The 20,702-nt window shown below is 45.4% G+C and overlaps 2 protein-coding genes and 1 long non-coding RNA gene across 4 annotated transcripts; 1 reads left to right on the forward strand and 2 right to left on the reverse strand.

Annotated features, from left to right (window-relative positions):
- Positions 1-1,516: 1,516 nt before the first annotated feature.
- LOC101065570 (probable ribonuclease ZC3H12C) lies at positions 1,517-7,861 on the reverse strand. The gene is made up of 6 exons (XM_029848737.1): positions 7,466-7,861; positions 4,063-4,908; positions 3,798-3,937; positions 3,382-3,616; positions 3,123-3,235; positions 1,517-1,740 (listed from the first exon to the last, which is right to left on the reverse strand). Exons 2-6 carry the CDS (start codon positions 4,797-4,799, stop codon positions 1,517-1,519), a joined length of 1,449 nt encoding a protein of 482 aa, XP_029704597.1. The 5' UTR covers positions 4,800-4,908; positions 7,466-7,861.
- Positions 7,862-7,991: 130 nt separating this feature from the next.
- Positions 7,992-11,601, forward strand: LOC115252187 (uncharacterized). Its single transcript, XR_003890608.1, has 2 exons — positions 7,992-8,075; positions 11,032-11,601. It is a non-coding gene; the product is annotated as an uncharacterized lncRNA (long non-coding RNA).
- On the reverse strand, positions 11,454-19,036 carry LOC105419239 (interleukin-1 receptor-like 1). Of its 2 annotated transcripts, none has more exons than XM_029846656.1 (12): positions 18,803-19,036; positions 16,452-16,515; positions 16,090-16,321; positions 15,836-16,019; positions 15,525-15,672; positions 14,451-14,519; positions 14,143-14,266; positions 13,883-14,031; positions 13,673-13,810; positions 13,044-13,193; positions 12,147-12,286; positions 11,454-11,913 (listed from the first exon to the last, which is right to left on the reverse strand). In XM_029846656.1, exons 1-12 carry the CDS (start codon positions 18,926-18,928, stop codon positions 11,683-11,685), a joined length of 1,755 nt encoding a protein of 584 aa, XP_029702516.1. In that variant the 5' UTR covers positions 18,929-19,036; the 3' UTR covers positions 11,454-11,682. The 2 variants fall into 2 exon arrangements, with proteins under 2 accessions (XP_029702516.1, XP_029702522.1); XM_029846662.1 differs by lacking the exon at positions 18,803-19,036 and adding an exon at positions 16,633-16,726.
- Between the last annotated feature and the right edge of the window lie 1,666 nt (positions 19,037-20,702).

A 20,702-nucleotide genomic window follows, 5' to 3' on the forward strand; every position in this document is an offset into this window, starting at 1 on the left:
TAACAAGCACTAATTGTGAATACTGAGAACTCGCCAGCATTTTTTAAAAACCGTATTTAACTACACATATTTTGAAACGGTGCTTTTATTCTCAGGTTTGAGCTCAGTCAACATCTCCCCTGGATAGTTTTGAGGTTTTTTTTTCCCCTCTTTAATTCAACAATACCATACGTACAGTTAAGCAATATGACTAAGAATAATCAGGTGTTTTCCTAAAAAAGTGCATTTAAGACGTCTGCACTTAGAGGCATTTTTAATAACCTTTATATAAATAAAGGCAAAGTCCCAAATGTGACAGCTTGAAACAGATACAATATTCAACTTGAAATATTTTTGCTTCTGCTCATATATTTTCATATGAACAACTCTCTTGTTCTATAAGTGTATCGGATACAATTTGTATCAACAAAGAGGTGTCATCTGCAAAGAGGTGTAGCTTTGTATCAACGGTTCCCCAGATATTAACGTAATCACTCGGGTGGAGAGGATATTATTTTACTATAACAAAAGCAGTTCAAAGTGCTTCACGTGAAATAAAAACTGCTGGCTCAGCAGAGAGTTTGAAACGAAAAAGCTGAGGGGCACAAATACTGATCTGCCTTCATACGTGACTTCAAGTAAGTGGACGTTTACAGCCATAACCGTCATTTCTAACCCAAAACAACACGTCTGTCACTGTTGTGGCCCTTCTACTGCAAAAGCTGTGGCTCTTTCTGCATCAACAGAAGGGTGGACCACACCCTGTTAGGGGTACCTAAACACTCCCCGCCGATATATGAGACTCGTGCAACGCAGACGTGCATAAAAGTAATAAATTAACAGAAAACTCAAGATAAAATAATACTGTATCAACCTTTGCCACTGTCAGCATTACAGCCTAAACAGGGTAATTAATGTTGAGCGTGTTTACATGCGCAGCCTGAAGGTGTGCTTTAAATAATATTTAAACCTGACAGAGCCAGAAGTCAGCTGACTATGATTTACAGTTGGGGGGGGGGGTCATGGAGTTTTTGCGATTTTTCTTTTGTAGTTGCCAAGTAAATTTCACTTCCTTTTTTGCGAAGCGTCTGACCCAGCACCTGTCAGTGCTAAGCTAAATGGTGCGAAGGAATTTGCATGGTGGCACAAAAGTGGAAAGTCCAGATTTAAAGTTGTGCCCTCACATGATTGCCAAAGAAACACAATAATAACAAAAAAAAGTGCCAGCAACCGAATATTTTAAACATATGTATATAACTTAAAATGCAAATAAATTAATTTAAAACAGAAAAAAAACACTGACGCACATAAACAGCCTCTTCTTTCACACTGTCGCCGTTGCCTTGACAGCAAACAACCTCGAAACCTTTCGTGAACTCAAGTGCAGAAAAAGCAGGCGGATCGCTTTACTTAAGTTTAGAAAAGAACAATTTCCCTTTACAAAAAAAACATGAAAATCACTTTCAAGGCAATACTAGAAGACCTGCAGACACGAGGCCGGTTCGCCTGCCTTTGTAGGTTCACCATTTCGCTTCGTTCAAGAACTTTGTTGGGATTTCTCCACCAAAATAGCTGCTGCGAGCTCCTGAGCATCTATTATGTGAGGGTTCTTGGTCATCACCACTTTCACCAACTCTGGAGAGAAGATGCGGCACAAGTTGGCAAACACTTTCTCCCTGAGGTCCTGGTATCGCCCCAAGGCTGGGGGCTCCTGACGCTGGGGTAGATAGCCTTTGTGGGTTGGGATGGGTGGAAGGGACACTTGACGAAGGGATGGAAAACTTAATCCTGAAAGACCACGTGGCGATAAATGTGCATGCCTCTCTAGAGGAGAAGGCCAATCCTGAATCTCTGGAACACTTTTGATGGCAAACAAATCATAGCAAGGTTTGGGGGACTGCTGGTAACTGGTTTCCCACCTAACATGGTTCTGGGCTTGCTGATTCAACTCACAGGTCCTTCTGGAATTAACTGGTGAGCCTTTGTATACTGGAGAATGCTGGAATCTGATGTCCTGCCACAGTGAGCCCATTGTATTTTGACCATTAGAGGTACTCGGAGACTGTGAGGGAGCCATAGATGTTTGGGGTGGAAGGGGGGAATAATTTTGGAATTCCTCTGGAAAAGTATTCAAAAATGGATGCTGGGGTTGGGGTGGGATGTGGGCTGAAGGGGGCTTGAAGACACGTGGAGCTGCATAGGAGTTGGCAGGTGACAGGTGGTCATCCAAGCTGAACCCATTTTGTTTCCACAATGCTTGAGGGGTGGAGGTGAACGGCGCGTGCTGACTCGTTCGGGGGGGCACGTGGCTCGCAGGACGGGTGGGCTGACCCGAGCATTGATGGTGATGAAGATGATGGTAGGGTGGAAGGTGGTGGCGATGGTGATAGTGGCACTTGGGGCCATCATCCAACAACGGGTCAGGGGAGAAAGAGTCTGAGCTGGCGCTACCCTCACTGCTACAATCGGACAGCAATGATCCAGTAGGGAAGAAAGACTCGGGACTCTGTGGTACTACCAGACTGAGGCTAGAGTAGGCCTTTACCAGTGAGCTGTAGCCTTGGTCTGGAGACTCACATCGGTGACGAGTTTCAGTCAGACTAGGCACTATAGCTCCTGTGACCTTGGTGCTACACCCTCCTTGGTAATCCCACCGGTCAGATCTTGTTGATGGTGGTCCTACTGGAGCAGAGTGGACCACAATGCTACTACAGCTACTGCTACTACTGCTGCTACTTCCCCGGCGTCCTTCTAGTTTGGACTGAATGGGAAAGCTGTCGTCCAAGAGGTCAGTGACGGTGCTCTGAGTCCTTGAGGGTGGTTGTTTCTTTGGAATGTCCCAGAATTGTCCAGTGTCATTCATGGCTTCTATCTGACCAGAACTTTGGCTCCTCACTATCAGGGCATCCTCTAGCTGGCCTTTTGAAGCTACCGAAGAGCTTTTGGCACTCGCACGGAGTTCATCGGCCACAGCACGCTGGGGCTGGCTGCCCCTTTCAGGGTGGTAAAATTTGCACTTGTGTCCATATGTACACTTTTTTCCTATTTGAAAAATAAAGGAAAATTGATTTAATTTGTTATAAATGGGAGTGTTCTAAAGCACCTCAATACCCAAAGGCAGAAAAAATAATTCAAGGTTGGACTGTTACCATAAGGACATGGCTGCTTTCTGTGTTCCGGAATAACGGGCCTCTTCCTGAGAAAATTCTCCAGACTGGGTCCGTGGCGTCCCAGTGGATCGTCCGGTGGCATGAACCTACAGATGCAGTTAAAGGTTTCAAATAGCTAACAGCCATCAAAAAGACTTTTCTCATCTGCTTGAATGTACTTGCTGTTAGCTGGCAACGGACTGTAAACAGCAGCAACGAGGCAGCTGTGGTCAAGAGACTGCCTTTGCCTTACTTGTCATTTACAAAAGAGTACATCAGCAGACGCTCATCAATGAATTTCTTCCACTCCGGCTTTTCGTTGGCCAGGTCACGGTAGTTGTCATTGGACACGATTATGCCGTCTGACTCGTAGGCCAGTTTGACAATGAAACGGTCATCGTAGCACACGACACGGCGGCCCTGGACCCGGCGAGAAGGAGTGAAGACCAGGATCTTATCCTTCTCCAGCCGACGGAGGATCTCTTGATCTACAGTAGGAAGAAAGGAAGGAATATTTGGAAAGCTCAGTAAGGGGATGTCAGCTTGGCGTTGCTTGTTTCTGTTTGTTGTGTTTACACGTGGCCATAAAAGCCAATGAAAAAGTTGCCTGTTGTTTTGGACCAAACTAAACCTCCTGCTGATTCATTTGTGAAAGCAACTTCAAGCTACCTGTGATGAGAGCATCAGGACGCGACTGCTCCTTTCTCCACGCCGGAACAAAGACTGTGATGTCATGGTGACCACGTTCTAAGAACCAGTCCACAGCCAGCTGGATTCCTTGGCAGGAGAATGCTTCTTTATTGCCATGACTGCAAAAGAAAGAGATGTGTTTGTACAAAAAACAATCTTATCTCTTCTGCCAGGAGAGTAATGAATTGTAGTGTAAAAGCAGCAACATGGCCGTGTGATGTTTCTGAAAACATCTCCGCCTTACCTCATTGCAACATTGCTTCCATCCACCACAACTGGCCGGAGGTTCTCTTTGTCCTGTTGCAGCAGTGATGGACAGAGTAAATGACAGGAGTCCAAAGAGGAGCTGGAGGACGAAGATGTCAAAGAGGAGAAGGAAAACTGAGAAGGATTTGCTGCTCCTTGATGCTCTGAATCTGTCTTGGTACCCAGTTTGACCAGCTCCCCCAGTATGTCATTGATGAGTGCATGTGGGCCCAGTTTTCTCAGCACCTGTAACACCAGCTCCTCAGAGTAGCCCAGTTTTAAAGCAAAGTCCACCTTGGTGCGGCAGACGGTGGCGGTGTCAGCGAGTGTTAATGTTTGCTCCTGCGGGTGGACGCCTGGGGAAGTATTTTGTAGGTCCAGGTCCTGCCCAACTCTCTGACGCACTGAGGACGGCTCTTTCAGAGGTTCAGAACCTGGAAGATGTTCTTCATCGCTGTCGGAAACCGCACTCTCCTCAGAGAAGTTACTGCAGCAGCTGCTGCTGCTGCTGGAACTCAAATGGGGGCTCAAGCTAGCGCAGCCGCTCCCGGTAGTGCTCCTGCTGTGATCCAGGGCAGCGGCCCTTGGCTCCCGGACCCGGGTGTGGCTTCCAGCACCTTTCCGAGTGTTGAGACTAGCCTGCTGATCTGCACCATCCACCTGGAGGTAGTCCAGATCCAGCCCCAGGCTGAGGATGTGACCTGTCCCATCCTTCAGATGGTCCTTCACGCCCATGAAGATGTCTCATGCGTCCAGCTGCGCGCTCTCCGTGAGCTCCCCGTGCACCGGTCGGACCCCACCGTTACTGCCGATAACAGTCAAATGCCTGGGTCTGGTGTTGAAGCTTGAGGGAGAGACACAGGAAACACCTGGTTATATGCTATCATCCCAGTTTCTTTTACTTTTGATTTCAAAAGTGCTTGTTGAGGAGGACCCCTGTCAGTCAGCTGACCTGTAAGAGATCAGTGGGAGGTTGATGCTTCACCAACCTCCCACTGATCTCTTGAGGTCTCACCGCAGCGCTGGGATTGTGTCAACTGATAAGTGTGTCATAAGTTTTAAAAAGTCCCCCGAAACTCACGAGGTAACTGCCCCCAGGGGATCAGGCCCGCTGATCAGCAAACCTATGTTAAATAAGCAAGTTCAAAGCCATCCAGGATTATCTGACGCTACTCATTTGTATCTTAGCTGCACTGAGCTCAATTTCTAGAAGAAAAGCAGGTAGACTAGAGGCAAAATACTAACCAACCTATATTAGTCATTGTAAGAACTGTTGCTGCAGCTACTTATTATAATATCCCATAATAGGCCTCATGTTAGGTGTGACTCGTGGCTTGACTAAACAGCATTTCTATTTTGGCATATATTCAAATACATCTGTCCTTTATATTGTAGAATCAAAGGAACTTTGCCTTTATCTGCCTCTAAACGTAATTTCAGTTTCTCTCTCGAACTGTCAAACCTCTAACCACAAACATAGAGAATTATTTATTACTGTTAAAAATGTCAGGAACTTGTTTTTCCTGTCCTCTGCAGAAGCTCTAACCAGGATGCTCTTTGGGAGTCTGGAGTCACAGATCAGTGATCAGTCAGGCCGCCTCTTGGGTTGTTTTAATACCAGGACAAACAAGCTTCAGCATGTTTGTAGGGGACAGTGTTTGTGTGGAAATACCCCTGTAGGGTACTTCCAAAGCATCAGCCTGTTCCAAAGGATGTGAAAGCGTCACACCTGAGTGGGTTTTAGAACACCGACCGTTTTCCACACATAGGAAATCTGACAATCTTTTTTGGCTAAAGCACCGGAAAGAAGGGGCCTCTTAATTCCCCGACCCCAACCATGGTTCGCCAAATGTATGTCACAAGAGAACTTGAATAATTTAGTCCAACAACAAAAGAGGCACAAAAAAGAAAGAGCATGTGTGTGTGTGTGTGTGTGTGTGTGTTTGGTGGGGGGAGGTAATGCAGCTGCCAGCCAATCTGTCCTCCTGTGATGGGGACATTGTTCTCCCAGCCCCGGCAGCATGCACAGACGCACGCTGGGGGTCTTTAAACCCGTTCACCTCCACCAAAACACACCCGCACATTTACATGAAGCCTGCCTGGTAAGTCGGCGTCAGACAGACGAGTCAGCAGAACAAGCGGTGCGTCGGTCAGACAAAAGCAGATGGATGTAATTTACTCTCTTCAACACATATTCCCGAGCCAGATATTCGTTTAATCTGTAGGCTAAGAATTCTAGTCAATACTAAATATTATGGGTATAATTAATTGTCCTTCAGATGTTAGTAGCACAAGTGTCTCCGTGCACCTTATTGAGCTCATCATAGTCGATCGATTCCAAAAAAAGGCTAAACAGTATTTAATGCCAATATTTAAGAAGATTAACTCCTCTGCCAAACGATGCATGATGACGTCTTCCACAGTGAGCAGATGCTGCAGCCAACATATCCGTGAGCCAGCCAGTCTGCACAGCCGCTGCACTGTGTATCGCTGCATGTGTTACCATCCAGGGCTACCCCCCCCCCCTTCCCCGGGTGGGGTGAGCTCCCCCGAGGCCAGACCCAGATCGCTCCCTTAGGGCCGTGCATGCCTGCCATCCATTTGTCGTCTGAGCCCGGCAGTGAGCCAGTCTGCCACATCGGTGACCGGCTGGGGAGGTGTGTGGGGGGGTGGAGGGGGTTGGTTAAGGGCAACAGATGCCTCCTGAAACCACAGGGGACCTCCCTGAAAGCATCCTCCACCCTCCCCCAGGTTCTCTCCTGCAACTGGTGGTGTCCAGATTCTCCCCCAGTGACACATATCACCACTGCCTGTCATGGGACCTCTTGGCTGGGGGGCGTTGAGGGTTTTTGCACTCACTTTCACCTCTGGTTTGTGCAGGGGCTGAGGTCTTGTTTCAGGTGCGTCACAGCCCAGAAGTTTCCAAACCACCGGCAAAATTAGAGTTTTGACTGAGTCCCCAAGGCTCCGGCATCATTAGCTCACATGATTGAATAATCATACATTTTATTTCTGTACTTATAGATATGCAATAAGAGGCTTTAGTGTGAATTCATGAAGCTTTCTGGTGCCTCTCGTGTGTAGAAAATTCCTTGTTGTTAGAACATCAAAGAATGCCTCTGGTTAATACCATTCGGAGGAACACATCCCTTTTAAAACCCTCTTTTCATTTAACCTCAACAGATTTAATCTTTAAGATGATCATAGTTTTGTCATTAACCCTGAGGACGGCATTGATCTGCCCCGCTGGGGGCAGAAAATGTTCAGCACTGAAGATCTGAGGGACTGATATTGTAGCCCTAAACTGTAAACAAGGCATGCATTAAAAACTGCTCTAATGTGTTAAATTTGAGATGAAATGAGGCCAAAACAAAGGAAAAAGACCATTAAAAAAAACTCACCACACAGCTCCAAGGAAAAGAGAGGAAAGGCAACGCAGCACAGAGCCTGAGTCAGTCCACAGAAAGTTTCCCAACCATAATAAGGCAAACGGTGATGAAAAACAATAGCTGAGTGTCAGTATCCAGTAACAAGTTGTGAAATAAAGCTGACAATCCAGTTTGGCCTGGGCAGGGTTGATTTCCCTGGTGAAGTTCAGCAGCGGTTGTAATCAGCTGCTCTTCTGGTTCTCCTTTTTGGTGAAGAGAGCTGTGTCCTAATGCTGCAGGTCCAACAGTGTCACTGACAGACAAATTAGATCGGAGGGCACCTACCGCTACCTCTTCTCCTGACCGACCAATAGGGAGCCAGGAGCCGGACCAGAAACACGTGTCTCAGGCCTTAATGTCTTCACTGTTATACTTATTCTGTATATGCAGCATCACCCAGGTCTCCACCAATGAAGAGCAGCTAGGAAATCTCCACCCTCCTGCACTCCCCCAACACACCCCCACACCCACGCACGCACACACACACAAACACACGCACACAGTCTGTCTGCCAGCTCGAGCCATGAATGCAGAAGGCATGAGTTGACAATGGTGGGGAGGGGAACACAAAGAAGGACCCGTGGTGAGCAGCTGCACACACACTCACACACACATGCACACACACAATTACAGATAGATGAGGAGAAAGACCAAAAAAAAAAAAACCCCAGTATTGAGCCCTGTGGAACACCTGGCCCACTGGGGGCGGCTGCCGCTTTGTTTCGTGAATGGGGGACTGGCCTGAGTCAGACAATGCACCAAATTATATTAGAAGCAGTGTGTCCTCTGAAATAGGTGTTAGAAGCGTGTGTGCATGTGGGTGTTCCATCTTTTCTGACAGAAAAAAAAGCAGGTGGAAACAGGAGCTGTGAAGGGAAACAAGCCTTCAACACAACAGGAGGAAAAAGAGATAGAGAAGATGGGATGGGGGCAAGGAGATCTTCATTGTGTGCACGCAGCAGCAGCATGGGGGTGTCTGTCTGTGAAAGAGGGAAAATTCTTTCTGGTTCAGAGGAGGCCATTAACAAAGACCTTAACAGAACAATTTGCAGAGCTGCTCACCTGGAATCCAACAGCAAATTCCTCCTGTTTAAGTGCTTAAACGTCCCTCTAGATGTGTTTATCTTTAAACGGGTCGTCTGATCCTTCTGAGATAACAGGAGGATTCCAGTCACCTGTTTCCCAGCGTGGCTATTGATGCTCTATCAAGTACTGAAAACAGCTTGGTGCCTTCCAGTCAGGGCCAAACGTGCATGATCACATGCTTCCTTCGTGGCCTACTTAGAGGAGGAAGTGACACAGCGTCTTTCTCAAACCACAGAGCTCAAATTGAGAAATATCATTCTGAGATTTTTGGTTCCGTATTTAAAAAGACGTTCACACGCGCGCTCAGCCTGGTGGGCACATGGGAGTTCGTGTTCACAGAACACTGTTTAACGCAGACGCGTCGCAGAGCATCCAATGATGTTAGATGTTGTGCAAAAGGACACCTCTTTTTTTAGCATTAAGGCTATTTTCATTGTTCTGCAATGAAGCCTGGGAGTTGCGGCCTGTCACGTGGTTTAGACTCACCGTGGCCGATGATTCAGATAAAACGAAATTTGGTTTCGCCTCCGGTGCGATTGTTCTGGATTTGTCCACTAGGGGGCACCCAAGATTAATTGACGTACAAAATTGCCTTTTTACGTAGCTTTTAGATGTGTTGCATTGATAAACTTTAAGTTATCACAGCAGAGTTTAGCATAGACTCATTTTTTTCAGGGACTGAGGACACAGATTCTCCGTCCCCTGTGATTCATACCCAACAATTAGTGTTCTAATGTGTCATTTCTTGTATTCATAGTCTAATTTCCCCACTTCCTTGTTGTATGTTTTCTCATTCAGTCACAGTACACTACTTTGCAAACAATAAGAGCACAATTCCTAAATCTTCTCCACATATTAAAGTGATTTCTATTTTGCTCCTATTTTCTCGGCTCTCGGTTGCCCTCCCAACACCCACACCACTCTGACTTGCAGTGACTCTTTAATTGGGGCTCAGCTGACAGGTTTTTTCCTCAGGGAACAGGAACCATGTGGCCCATCTGCTTCTGCTCGCAGGACGAGCAGGTGTCCCATCCCGGCTGCCTCTCCTACACCTTAACTGGGTCCTTGAATGCATCACAGCTCAGAGCTGCAGCAGCAGTCAAAATGCTTTTGCTGTCCTGTGATATGATCTTGCAACAATGGCTGAATCTCTTTTTTAAAAGAAGTTAAGATCATCAGTTTTAAAACAGAAAGGACTTAAAAAGTCAACGCTTCTCAAAAATGACTTATAAATCAAATCTGCTGCTCACGTGTTGGGATCAGAGCCTGAATGGGAGGGAAATCTAACTGGAGGGAAGGTGTGTGGTCAGATAAGCTATGGAGGCTAGTGACCTTTGACCTCTAGAACACTGTAGCTACTGTCAGACACAGAAGTGGGTTCAGTAAAGGTCAGTTTTGGTCGCAGTCTTGAACACGACTGGGTAGAATCGGTGCTGGAGAGGCAACAATTTCTTCAATGCAGAGGTGTAAAATTTGATTCAGAGCAACTTTGTTGTTTTAGAAATAGCAATTCAAAAGTTGATTTGTGTTCAGTATTGCTGTACGGTTATGGGATACATGGATGGATGGATTAAAAAACCAAAAATAAACAAACTACAGAAAATGGGATGAGGGAAGGAACATAAACACACATCACACATTATAGATAATACTATACTAACAAGGCCTGCACATGCTTCCTCCTATCAAGAGGTAAATCAAACAAACCAGAGCACATGGTGTGTGTGTGTGTGTGTGTGTGTGTGTGTGTGTGTGTGTGTGTGTGTGTGTGTGTGTTTAGGGGCCACCAGGGTCACTGGGGACTTTGAAGACACAAAAGGATGCCCTTAGGCCTGGTGACCTCAGGGTCACTTCAAGGAGCAAGGAAAAAACACTCACACGCACGCACACACACACACGCACACACGCACACACACACACGCACCCCACCTGCTGTTCACTCAGCCTTGTGTGTGTAGCAATCGGTGAAACAGACGCTGAGATTTGGCATGACCACAGAAATTCTTCATCCTCATCATCCTTGAAATTTGGGGATTTCGTTCATTCCATCTTCAAGTCTGATTCTGTCAATCTGGCCAAAAACAAAAGGTCAAGTGTTGCTTTCAAATACTTCCTGCTGATGTGGTCTGGATACCCAGTGTCCCTCTGGTTCAGTTCCAGTGAGGGTCAGTCAGGGAAAATTTCCCAGGCTCAGACGATTATAATGAAAAAACCTACAGCAGCGAAATTCACAGCTATGCTGTTATCACACACACACACACACACACACACACACAGATCTCCCAGTTAGGTCATGATAGATCGTCCCTGCCGCACCAGGCCTATTAAACAGTATGCATGTTTGAACTTTCCCATTTGCATACATGCTGATTAATGCTTGTGTGTGTGTGTGTGTGTGTGTGTGTGTGTGTGTGTGTGGGTGTGGGTGTGGGTGTGTGTGTGTGTATGCACAGCCATGTGTCTGGCTGTGTGTGTGACACCAGGGCGAGTGCCGGATCAGATGGGTCAGAGAGGAACAAAAGACAGGAGCAGCTCCCAGCTGCCGGGCCAGGCATCATCCAACCCCCACAGCCCCCCACAGATCTTTGCATAACAATGGGAGTGTGCCGCTGTCTTCCTTTTGCTGACACATGCACTCACACACACACACACACATCTTCAGACATGCACATGTCCCACCCTGCAGACCACAGTCATGTCTAGAGGCCTCTCCAGCAGGCACAGGGGCCAAAAGGCCACACAGGGACATGTGCAGAGCCCAGAGGATGCAGATGGACAACACCAACATCTGAGCTCACGCACACACACACACACACACACACACACACTTCCAATTTTGAGTTTTTAAGAAATCTATTTTAATAAAGAACTCTTAGAGAGGGATAAATCATCTTTAATGTTCCATGAGGTTAACGGGGCTTCCTGCATTAGATCAGGCAAGTACAGAAAGACATTGAAACATTGTAATTTTCTAGGGTGTCCATACAAATCATTATCTGAGCTACGTAAAACAGGAGTTATTACTTAAATTAAACACACTAATGGAAATGACAAAGCTCACAGTGATATCTAATATTAATTTATTTCTGAAATGAAGGTGACGTTCAGCGCTTTGCGGCAGGTACAGCAGGCATCAGGTAGCGCACTTTCTTCCAGAAGCGGAAGTTCCTGGCGGCGGCCCATCGCGATTCGTGTCGCCACCTCAAGGGGGCGCTCTTCATGATCAGGTGCTGCAGGCCAGGAGGAAGATGGGTGAATCCTCCTGGTACAGTGTCTCCAATCTGTATCAGAATCACACCGATATCACTCTGGATGAGAGCATGGTGCAGCACAATCTGGGGGGAAAGAAAAGGTGTTACACTAAATGTACTGATATTAAAATTAACTAAAGTTTTGGTTTTTAACAGAGAAGCTTTTTTTTTTTAGTTCCAATCTCCTGCTTGCACAAATTCTGCTCTTGAAAACAATTTTTTAAAAATGTAATCTTGATAAATGATGAATTTTATACAGGTCAAATGTTTTATAAGTGACATCAAATTCATCCTTTTGTTGGTTTTGAAAGTCTCACGTGCAAGGAAAATCCTTCCGTTCCTGAGTACTGGCACCCAGCAGGATGTTGCTCTGTAAGTTCAGACCCTGAAGCTGGTGTGAGGACGAACATCAGCGTCTTGCTCTGCTGCACGCAGGACTCAACCTGCTCCAGATGATCTATGAAGGACAGCAGAGGACAGGACAGGACAAGACAGCAGAGGAGAAGTCTGCAAAAGAGCCGCACATATGGGACGAACATGACACCCAACGTATCTTCAACTTACTTTTCAAAAGGTATTTATTTAATTTTTTTAAATGATGCTTTCACTCTGCTAAAACAATGAAAGGGTTATCAATATTCATATAAACATGATTTTTGTCTGCTTGATTGCTGCCTTAGAGCATAAACATGGTCATTTATGTCCTCTGCTTCCGCTCCTGCACTCACCTACAATAATAAAATGAAACATGTCTCCCTCTGCTGGACTGTCTCCGCAACTACAGTTACACATATGAAATCGATGGGGAAAAGATCCAAAGTCGAATTTACTTGCTGAATTACGTGTTGGACATAAATAACTGTTTAAATTTCAACATATTTTTGAAAAGGAGACATAACTTTTAAATACTCATATTTTCAGAATAACTCAAAATAATAATTTTTAAAAAAATGCATTACTTCATGAAATGCATTTCCCTCATCGTGTAATTGGTTTTTGTCATACTTTTTGTAGTTTAATGTAAAAATATCCTTAGGTGATAAGATCGAGTGTAAAAGTAGTCATCGGGCAGTGCAGCTGAAAAGGAGGTTACTGACCAAGATGGTCATAGAGGCGGATGAGAATCCAAATGATTAATGCACACCACGTATCACAGAAGCCAGTGATTAAACTAAGATCAAAATAAATAGTAAATCAAACTGTTAGATGCTGACCTTGCCCAGGTAAGTCGTCCCTGCCATGAATGAAGAGACGGTATCTGTACTTGTCCTCGAGCACAGAGGGTAAAATCTTAGTGATGAACTGCTGAAGCGTGTTCTCACATTCCATTTGATAAATCACAAAGGCATCATACATCCGTGTATCTATTACAAACAAACAAACAAACAAACAAGCAAATTCAGGGGTTTCAAAACCATGGAAACCTCAATTCATCCATGCGTTACACTAATTACAAATTATAAATCTGCTATTGTTGGGGTTCTGGGTTGTGTCGGTCGGTGTCCTGCAGGAGGGGGTGTGGGGCACAATTGGTGGCAGCTGGCACTGCGGGCAGGCGCACCTGAAGGCACCTGCCTATTTAAGCAGGTTGCGCCTGCCTGTCAGTGCCAGGGTGTTCTGTTCGTCTTGTGTGGGTGTTAGTTGGTCTTCCTTGTCGTGTGTGGAGTTTCCTGCAGTCCAGGGGGGCTGCTTCAGCCTTCCGTGTCTCTTGGGCACGTTCGTCACTTTAACCGCCTCTCTTCCGACTTCCCTGTCTCCACTACATAAATACATGGAGCTGCAGCCGAGTGATCGGCTGATGAGCTGTTTGTGGACCCAATAAAGTGGCCGGTCAATGTCTCACCTGTTTTGCGATTTATCTGCGACAAGCAGGGACGGACCAAAAGAACGATGTCGATGAAGAAGCACTTGAGCAGCACAGCGACAAGCAGGCAGGACAGCAAGATGCTCACGTTTTGAACGTCAAAACTAAAATAGATCCCTGTCAGGAGAAAAAGAGGCATTAGAGACGCAGCTGTGGCGAAGGAGAGGAGACACGGGAGGTGTCGCTCACCTCGCTGCCTCAGAGTTATGTTTCTTGATTCTGTTTTGAATAAACCCATCCCAATGCAGGTGAACGTGGTCTGGAAATCTCTTCCTGACACCTTCCCGATGGTCAGGACTGCAGTAGACGTGGTGACCTTGGAACTGTTATCCATGACACTAGCAAAGAAGGAAAAAAACACTGTCACTGCCCATGAACACACGGATTCACACCCACCACCTTGATGAGGAACCTCCTAAAGCCAACATTTTTGTTTTTCTGGAACTTACTTGTTGATGCTTTGACTGTATCCATCTGTCTGGATTGACCTTCCAGTGACCTCCCACCTGGCGTTACACTGACCAAACACGTTCACTCCACAGAAGACTGAGCAGTTCAGCTTCTTCTCCAGACCTCAGAGACACAGACACACTTCACATACATCTATTTTTTAAAACGGACATTTTTGATGGCCTATTTTTGCTGGTTTGGACCTGTGTGTGTGTGTGTGTGTGTGTGTGTGTGTGTGTGTGTGTGTGTGTGTGTGTGCGTGTCTGTGTGTGTGTCTTTGCTCTGGCGTGTGAGGGCTCAGGTGTACCTTTATCAGCCAGCACTTCACTGGTTTCTGGAACGAGGATTTGAGGGTCACGATGAACACGTTGCTCCTCTGCCAGGAACAAAAAAGACAAATGATGTGTATTATTAGCGACATTGCTGGGAGCGTTTTAGCTGTAGTTGGGATGTTGCTTCCATTAAAGATTCCTATAAGTTGAATTTTAACACAAACTATAATATCCAACAAAAGTTGATGTAATTTAAATTTTGTTCACATAGCACAGATTAAAACACTGGATTTTATTTGTTTTCTGCACTAAATTCAGGCATTTTATTGTCCATCAAAGTGTCTCTAGTTTAAAAAATAAGAATAAAACGATTAACTTGTTTGACACCACGAACAAATGTAACATTTTATTTAGTGAAATTACAGATTTCATTTTTACAGTGAATGACAAACCAAAATGTAATTTCTACCACCTAATTAAGAAAAAAAAACATATATGACAATTTATATGAGTTTAGACTTTAACGCTTCATTTAATTCACAGAAAAAAGAGCAAAGCTGGATCAAATCCCACAACAAATAACATACGTGTGTATATGTATGGAGTTAGGGTTAGTATGTGTACGCACGCTACATAAGAGGTGACAATTAAAATGTACGATTACAGCACTTAGAGTATATAATAAAAGTGTGTGAGTATATAATGATTCTTTATGTTATGGACCCTGTAGTGTCTACAGATGCTCAAATGAGAGGACTCATGGAGATCCGGTCAGTTCTGATCTCCTGGAGGCAACCGGCTTCCTTCGACTCCCTTTGAAACCTTGGGTCTGGTCTTTACTGAACGGCTATGAACTTACATTCAGACAAGCAGCGGTCAGTGCCTCGTTTGTCAGGTCACGACGACCCAGCCCAGTTCTGGTTGGGTCCTAAAACTTCCCCGTTAACACTTCAGAAAGCTCACAACATTTCCCGACGTCTCCCTGGCGACAGCAAGGTCGTCTTAAAACAAGTTGACCTTCTTTTGCAGTGTTACAAAGGTGTCGCGCTGCCACCTCACCCCCCCCAAAAGGACACCTCTGTCCTGATAACCTGAAAATGCCACCTCACCTTTGATGAGCCTCCTGGAGCCTGACGACCGGTACACAGTCTGATTGTGCATCCAGGTGCACACACACGTGTACACCCCCTCGTGCTTTTTCTTGGCGTCTTTGATCAACAGGTCATTTTTATTTTGGTCTTTCAGAGGTTTGAAATCCTGCAGGGAGAAAACAAAAATCCATCCACAACTTAAATCTGATGTTTCCTTCAAATTCCAGATCTGTCCCATTTACTGAAGAGAGGGGACTCAAACCAAAAACCTTTATTCTGTACTGCCACCCTCACAGCACATGATGCCTCAACATTCAGACCAAACGCACCTTCATCCAGGAGAAGGTCCCGTTATGGTCATCACATATGGACTTGACCCATCCTGGACACGGGACCTTCATGTTGCTGTCAGAGTTTTTGATTTTTCCATAGAGGAGCTTTGTGTCGTTTTCTGATCTGAAGACCTTAATGCTCACGTTGTAGTTGTGGCAGCGTCCGTCCTCATCGGAGTGTCTGCAGAAGAAGCAGAAGTTCTGAAAGTTCTCCGCGTCTCAGTCTGGCAGGAAGCTGTCTGAACCCTTACTGAGCGAAGTAGACTCCGGCGTCCTCGGGCTGGACCTTCAGGAAGAAAAGAGTCTTGCCGTGATAGTGGACGCGCTGGTTTTCCTCCGTGGAGATGGGCTCAGGCTGGGTGACGTTTCGGTACCATTTGACCTCATAAAGGTCCGTCTCAATTTCCCAGGGTTGGAATAAGAAGGCTTCACCTTCAAGAAGGTTGAAAAACTCCGAATTATGTTTTTCACACATTTGCATCACTGGAAAAAGGAGACAGCGTGAATTAAATCATTAGCAAAGGAAAAATCAAACGTCTGACTTCTGGTTGTAAAGATATCAGAGAATCGAATCCGGCAAAATATAAACACCATCATAACGGAGGTTCTTTACCTGCACAGTCACATGCAGATGTTGCCATGACGATGAGGAACAGAAGTCTTAAAGTGTCCATGTCCTGCCGCAGACGGAGCACATTAAAGGATTAAACGTCTGGCTACAAAAGTGAATCTAAGCCATCCATCCTGCTGCTGATGTGCTGGGGGGGGATCTTATCTTATCTTATGAGTTTTACCTTAGAAAAACAAAACCAGGCAGCGTGCAGAGGAGTTCAGCGCCATTTCCCAGCATCAAAACCGCAGATTGCGACAGATGAGCTCACATTTCAGTTCAGATCGATATGTCTCGGCGCTGAGATGAATCTTAATGTTTTATCAGAGCATCTTCTTATGATGACGCTGCTGTTACTGCCCCCCCCCCCCCCCCACACACACACACACACACACACACCCGCCTCCATGCATGCTACTTTCAGACTGTTGACTTTAAAAAGTTTTCAACTTATAATAACTTATAATATGACCTAATATATATGAACAACTCCTTCATATGTTCACATTTATGAAGGGATTGATGGACAATGCCTCATGGACAGTCCCCCCCCCCCCCCATAACACAGTGGACAAACTGAGAAGCAGCTTCAGCAGCAGACTCCTGCAGCCTCGCTGCTCTAAGGAACGGAACAGGAAGTCGTTCCTGCCGTCCACCATCAGACTGTATAACTCATCCTAACCCAGCCAATAACAATAATTGTGTAATGTTTATGTTGTAATTTTATTTCTATTTTATTCTATATTTATGTATATATGCTTATAATGCTTATAATATGTATATATTATATTATGTATATATTATACAGTATATATATATGCTTGTAATATATGCTTTATATATGCTTATAACGTTCTAATCTTATCTGTATTTATTTATTCTGTTTCTATACTTTGTATAGGTTGCTACTACAATTCAATTTCCCCACGGGGATGAATAAAGTACATCTTAATCTTAATCTTAATGTGGTTTGTCACTGGTGAGTGATGGATGTTGCTTTCGTAGATTTGCAGCTCTATTGTGTATATAAAATATAACCTAACACCATGCAGTGTTAGGTTATATAGAAGTTATTTAATTTACCCAATGAAAGATTGAGATGGCTGCAGGTCCAGTCCATCTCCTTCTGTCCTCTCATCTGCTGAGGTTTTTATCTCCTGTTCTGTCCCAGGCTCAGCCGCATGCATGAACACACACACACGCACGCACGCACACACGCACGCACGCACACACACAGAGTACTTCCTTCTCGTAGACAATTTGCTGTCTTGATTCTAAGAAATCTACACCCTCAATTAACCCTCTGCAGATTTAAGAAGAAATGTCCTCACTATTCTAGACCTCCATATCAAGGCACATGTCAAAGGATGTTGGAGCAGTTTGAGCATTTTGGGAGGGGATTTCCTGGAATCTGAGGAGTCCAGGAGAGCAGATCCATCAGCAATGAGGATCAGTCGGGACTGTTGGGCAGCGAACCCGAGTAAACATCTGTTGATTGCTGCTGTAATTAGTTCAGCATCAGATAGACTTCTAAAATCCATCAACGACGAAGGTTCAAGTATATTTATTTCTTTGTGCCAATAGAAAATGATGCTTTACATTAGTCTTGATTTTGTATAGCAGAAAGCTCGTTCCAAGTCTTGTTCCAAGCTCTTGTTCCAGTGCCAAAGACTGAAAAAGACTGTTGGTGGTTCTGGTTCTGGTATTGATCTTCAACTTACTTTTCAAAAGGTATATATTATTTTTTTAAATGATGCTTTCACTCTGCTAAAACAATGACATGGTTATCGATATTCATATAAACATGATTTTTGTCTGCTTGATTGCTGCCTTAGAGCATAAACATGGTCATTTATGTCCTCTGCTTCCGCTCCTGCACTCACCTACAATAATAAAATGAAACATGTCTCCCTCTGCTGGACTGTCTCCGCAACTACAGTTACACATATCAAATCGATGGGGAAAAGAGCCAAAGTCGAATTTACTTGCTGAACGTAAATGACTGTTTAAATTTCAACATATTTTTGAAAAGGAAACATAACTTTTAAATACTCATATTTTTAGAATAACTCAAAATAATAGTTTTTTAAAAAAAAAAAATGCATTACTTCATGAAATGGTTAGTGTAATTGGTTTTTGTCATACTTTTTGTAGTTTAATGTAAAAATATCCTTAGGTGATAAGATCGAGTGTAAAAGTAGTCATCGGGCAGTGCAGCTGAAAAGGAGGTTACTGACTAAGATGGTCATAGAGGCGGATGAGAATCCAAATGATTAATGCACACCACGTATCACAGAAGCCAGTGATTAAACTAAGATCAAAATAAATAGTAAATCAAACTGTTAGATGCTGACCTTGCCCAGGTAAGTCGTCCCTGCCATGAATGAAGAGACGGTATCTGTACTTGTCCTCGAGCACAGAGGGTAAAATCTTAGTGATGAACTGGTGAAGCGTGTTCTCACTTTTTTTTGTCCAGACATTCCATTTGATAAATCACAAAGGCATCATACATCCTTGTATCTATTACAAACAAACAAACAAACAAACAAACAAATTCAGGGGTTTCAAACCCACGGAAACCTCAATTCATCCATGCGTTACACTAATTACAAATTATAAACCTGCTATTGTTGGGGTTCTGGGTTGTGTCGGCCGGTGTCCTGCAGGGGGGGGGGGGGGGGGGGGGGGGGGGGGGGGGGGGCACAATTGGTGGCAGCTGGCACTGCGGGCAGGCGCACCTGATGGCACCTGCCTATTTAAGCAGGTTGCGCCTGCCTGTCAGTGCCAGGGTGTTCTGTTCGTCTTGTGTGGGTGTTAGTTGGTCTTCCTTGTCGTGTGTGGAGTTTCCTGCAGTCCAGGGGGGCTGCTTCAGCCTTCCGTGTCTCTTGGGCACGTTCGGGGTCTTCATGCCGTTTGCTGGGCCAGCGAGCGTGCCGCACCGGACTCCCGAGTTCTCTGCTGTCCAGGGGGACTGCTGGTGTTGGAGGATTCACCGGTAGACCTGGGAAGGGCAGACGCCGGCGGTCCTGGAGGACTGTTTTGGTTCCCTGATGTTTCCTGTGCCCTGGGTGTTGTGCAGTCCTGGAGGGCTGCCCTTGTGTTCTTCGTGTGCCCCCCCCCCCCCCAGGTAAATAAAGCTGTTTGACCATTTTACCACTGTGTCCTGGCCTGCGTTCGGGTCCTGCTCAACCCCGTCCGTAACAGCTATTGTGAACACCGGGGGCATCTTTTATTAGATTAGATTAGATTAGATTCAACTTTATTGTTATTGCACATGTACAGGTACAGAGCAACAAAATGCAGTTTAGCATCTAACCAGAAGTGCAAAAGAAGCAGCAAGTGAGGATAATAACTTAATAAATACAGTATGGCGGTTATTTTACAATTGTTTACCGGGTTGTGCTATAAACATATTTTACAGATGGTGTTTACATTAAATGCCTTGGACTATAAGTGCAGGAGCTATTTAGCTATTTACATAAGATAGAGGAGATGTGCAAATTATAAATTACGTGTATACAGATGATAAAGTGCATGAGTGCGCAGGACAGGTTTAAACAGTAGCTACATTGGTTACTAAGCTAGTGAGTTGTTGTGTAAACTGCTGTAGTGTAGTGAGGTGTGGAGTGTGTAAGGGTCAGCAGGAGTTCAACAGGGACACCGCTCTGGGGAAGAAGCTGTTCCTCAGTCTACTGGTCCGAGTCCTGAGGGTTCTGTAGCGCCTCCCAGAGGGCAGGAGGGAAAATAGTCTGTGGGCGGGGTGGGAGGAGTCCTTGAGTATGCTGCGTGCTCGATGCAGGCAGCGCTTCCTCTGGACGTCTCCGATGGCAGGGAGTGTAGTCCTTGTGATGCGTTGGGCAGTTTTCACCACCCTCTGCAAGGCCTTGTGCTCAGCGATAGTGCAGCTTCCATACCAGACTGACACGCAGTTGGTCAGGATGCTTTCTATCGCACAGCGATAGAAGTTCACCAGGACAGCCGAGGATAGCTGGTTCTTCCTCAGTGTCCTCAGGAAGAAGAGGCGCTGGTGAGCCTTCTTGATGATGCTGGAGGTGTTTGTGGTCCAGGACAGGTCCTCTGAGATGTGGGTCCCCAGGAACTTGAAGCTGGAGACACGCTCGACGGCCATCCCGTTGATGTGGATGGGGTCCTGTGTGCCTCCTCTTGCTTTCCTGAAGTCCACGATGAGCTCCTTGGTCTTGCTGGTGTTGAGGACCAAGTTATTGTTAGCGCACCATGTGGTCAGGCGCTCTA

The sequence above is a fragment of the Takifugu rubripes genome, chromosome 1 (genome assembly GCF_901000725.2).
Source record: "Takifugu rubripes chromosome 1, fTakRub1.2, whole genome shotgun sequence".
Taxonomy (NCBI): Eukaryota; Metazoa; Chordata; class Actinopteri; order Tetraodontiformes; family Tetraodontidae; genus Takifugu; species Takifugu rubripes.

Excerpts from the sequence above, each read along its gene's own strand:
- LOC101065570 (XM_029848737.1), bottom strand. The coding sequence starts at position 4,799 with ATGGGCGTGAAGGACCATCTGAAGGATGGGACAGGTCACATCCTCAGC. Across the intron at positions 3,617-3,797 it reads TCCTGATGCTCTCATCACAG|ATCAAGAGATCCTCCGTCGG; the intron begins GTAGCTTGAAGT and ends TTCCTACTGTAG. Across the intron at positions 3,236-3,381 it reads TACTCTTTTGTAAATGACAA|GTTCATGCCACCGGACGATC; the intron begins GTAAGGCAAAGG and ends CTGCATCTGTAG.
- LOC105419239 (XM_029846656.1), bottom strand. The coding sequence starts at position 18,928 with ATGTCTGGACAAAAAAAAGTGAGAACACGCTTCACCAGTTCATCACTA. Across the intron at positions 16,322-16,451 it reads ATCTGCATGTGACTGTGCAG|TGATGCAAATGTGTGAAAAA; the intron begins GTAAAGAACCTC and ends TCCTTTTTCCAG. Across the intron at positions 16,020-16,089 it reads GCCGGAGTCTACTTCGCTCA|ACACTCCGATGAGGACGGAC; the intron begins GTAAGGGTTCAG and ends CTTCTTCTGCAG.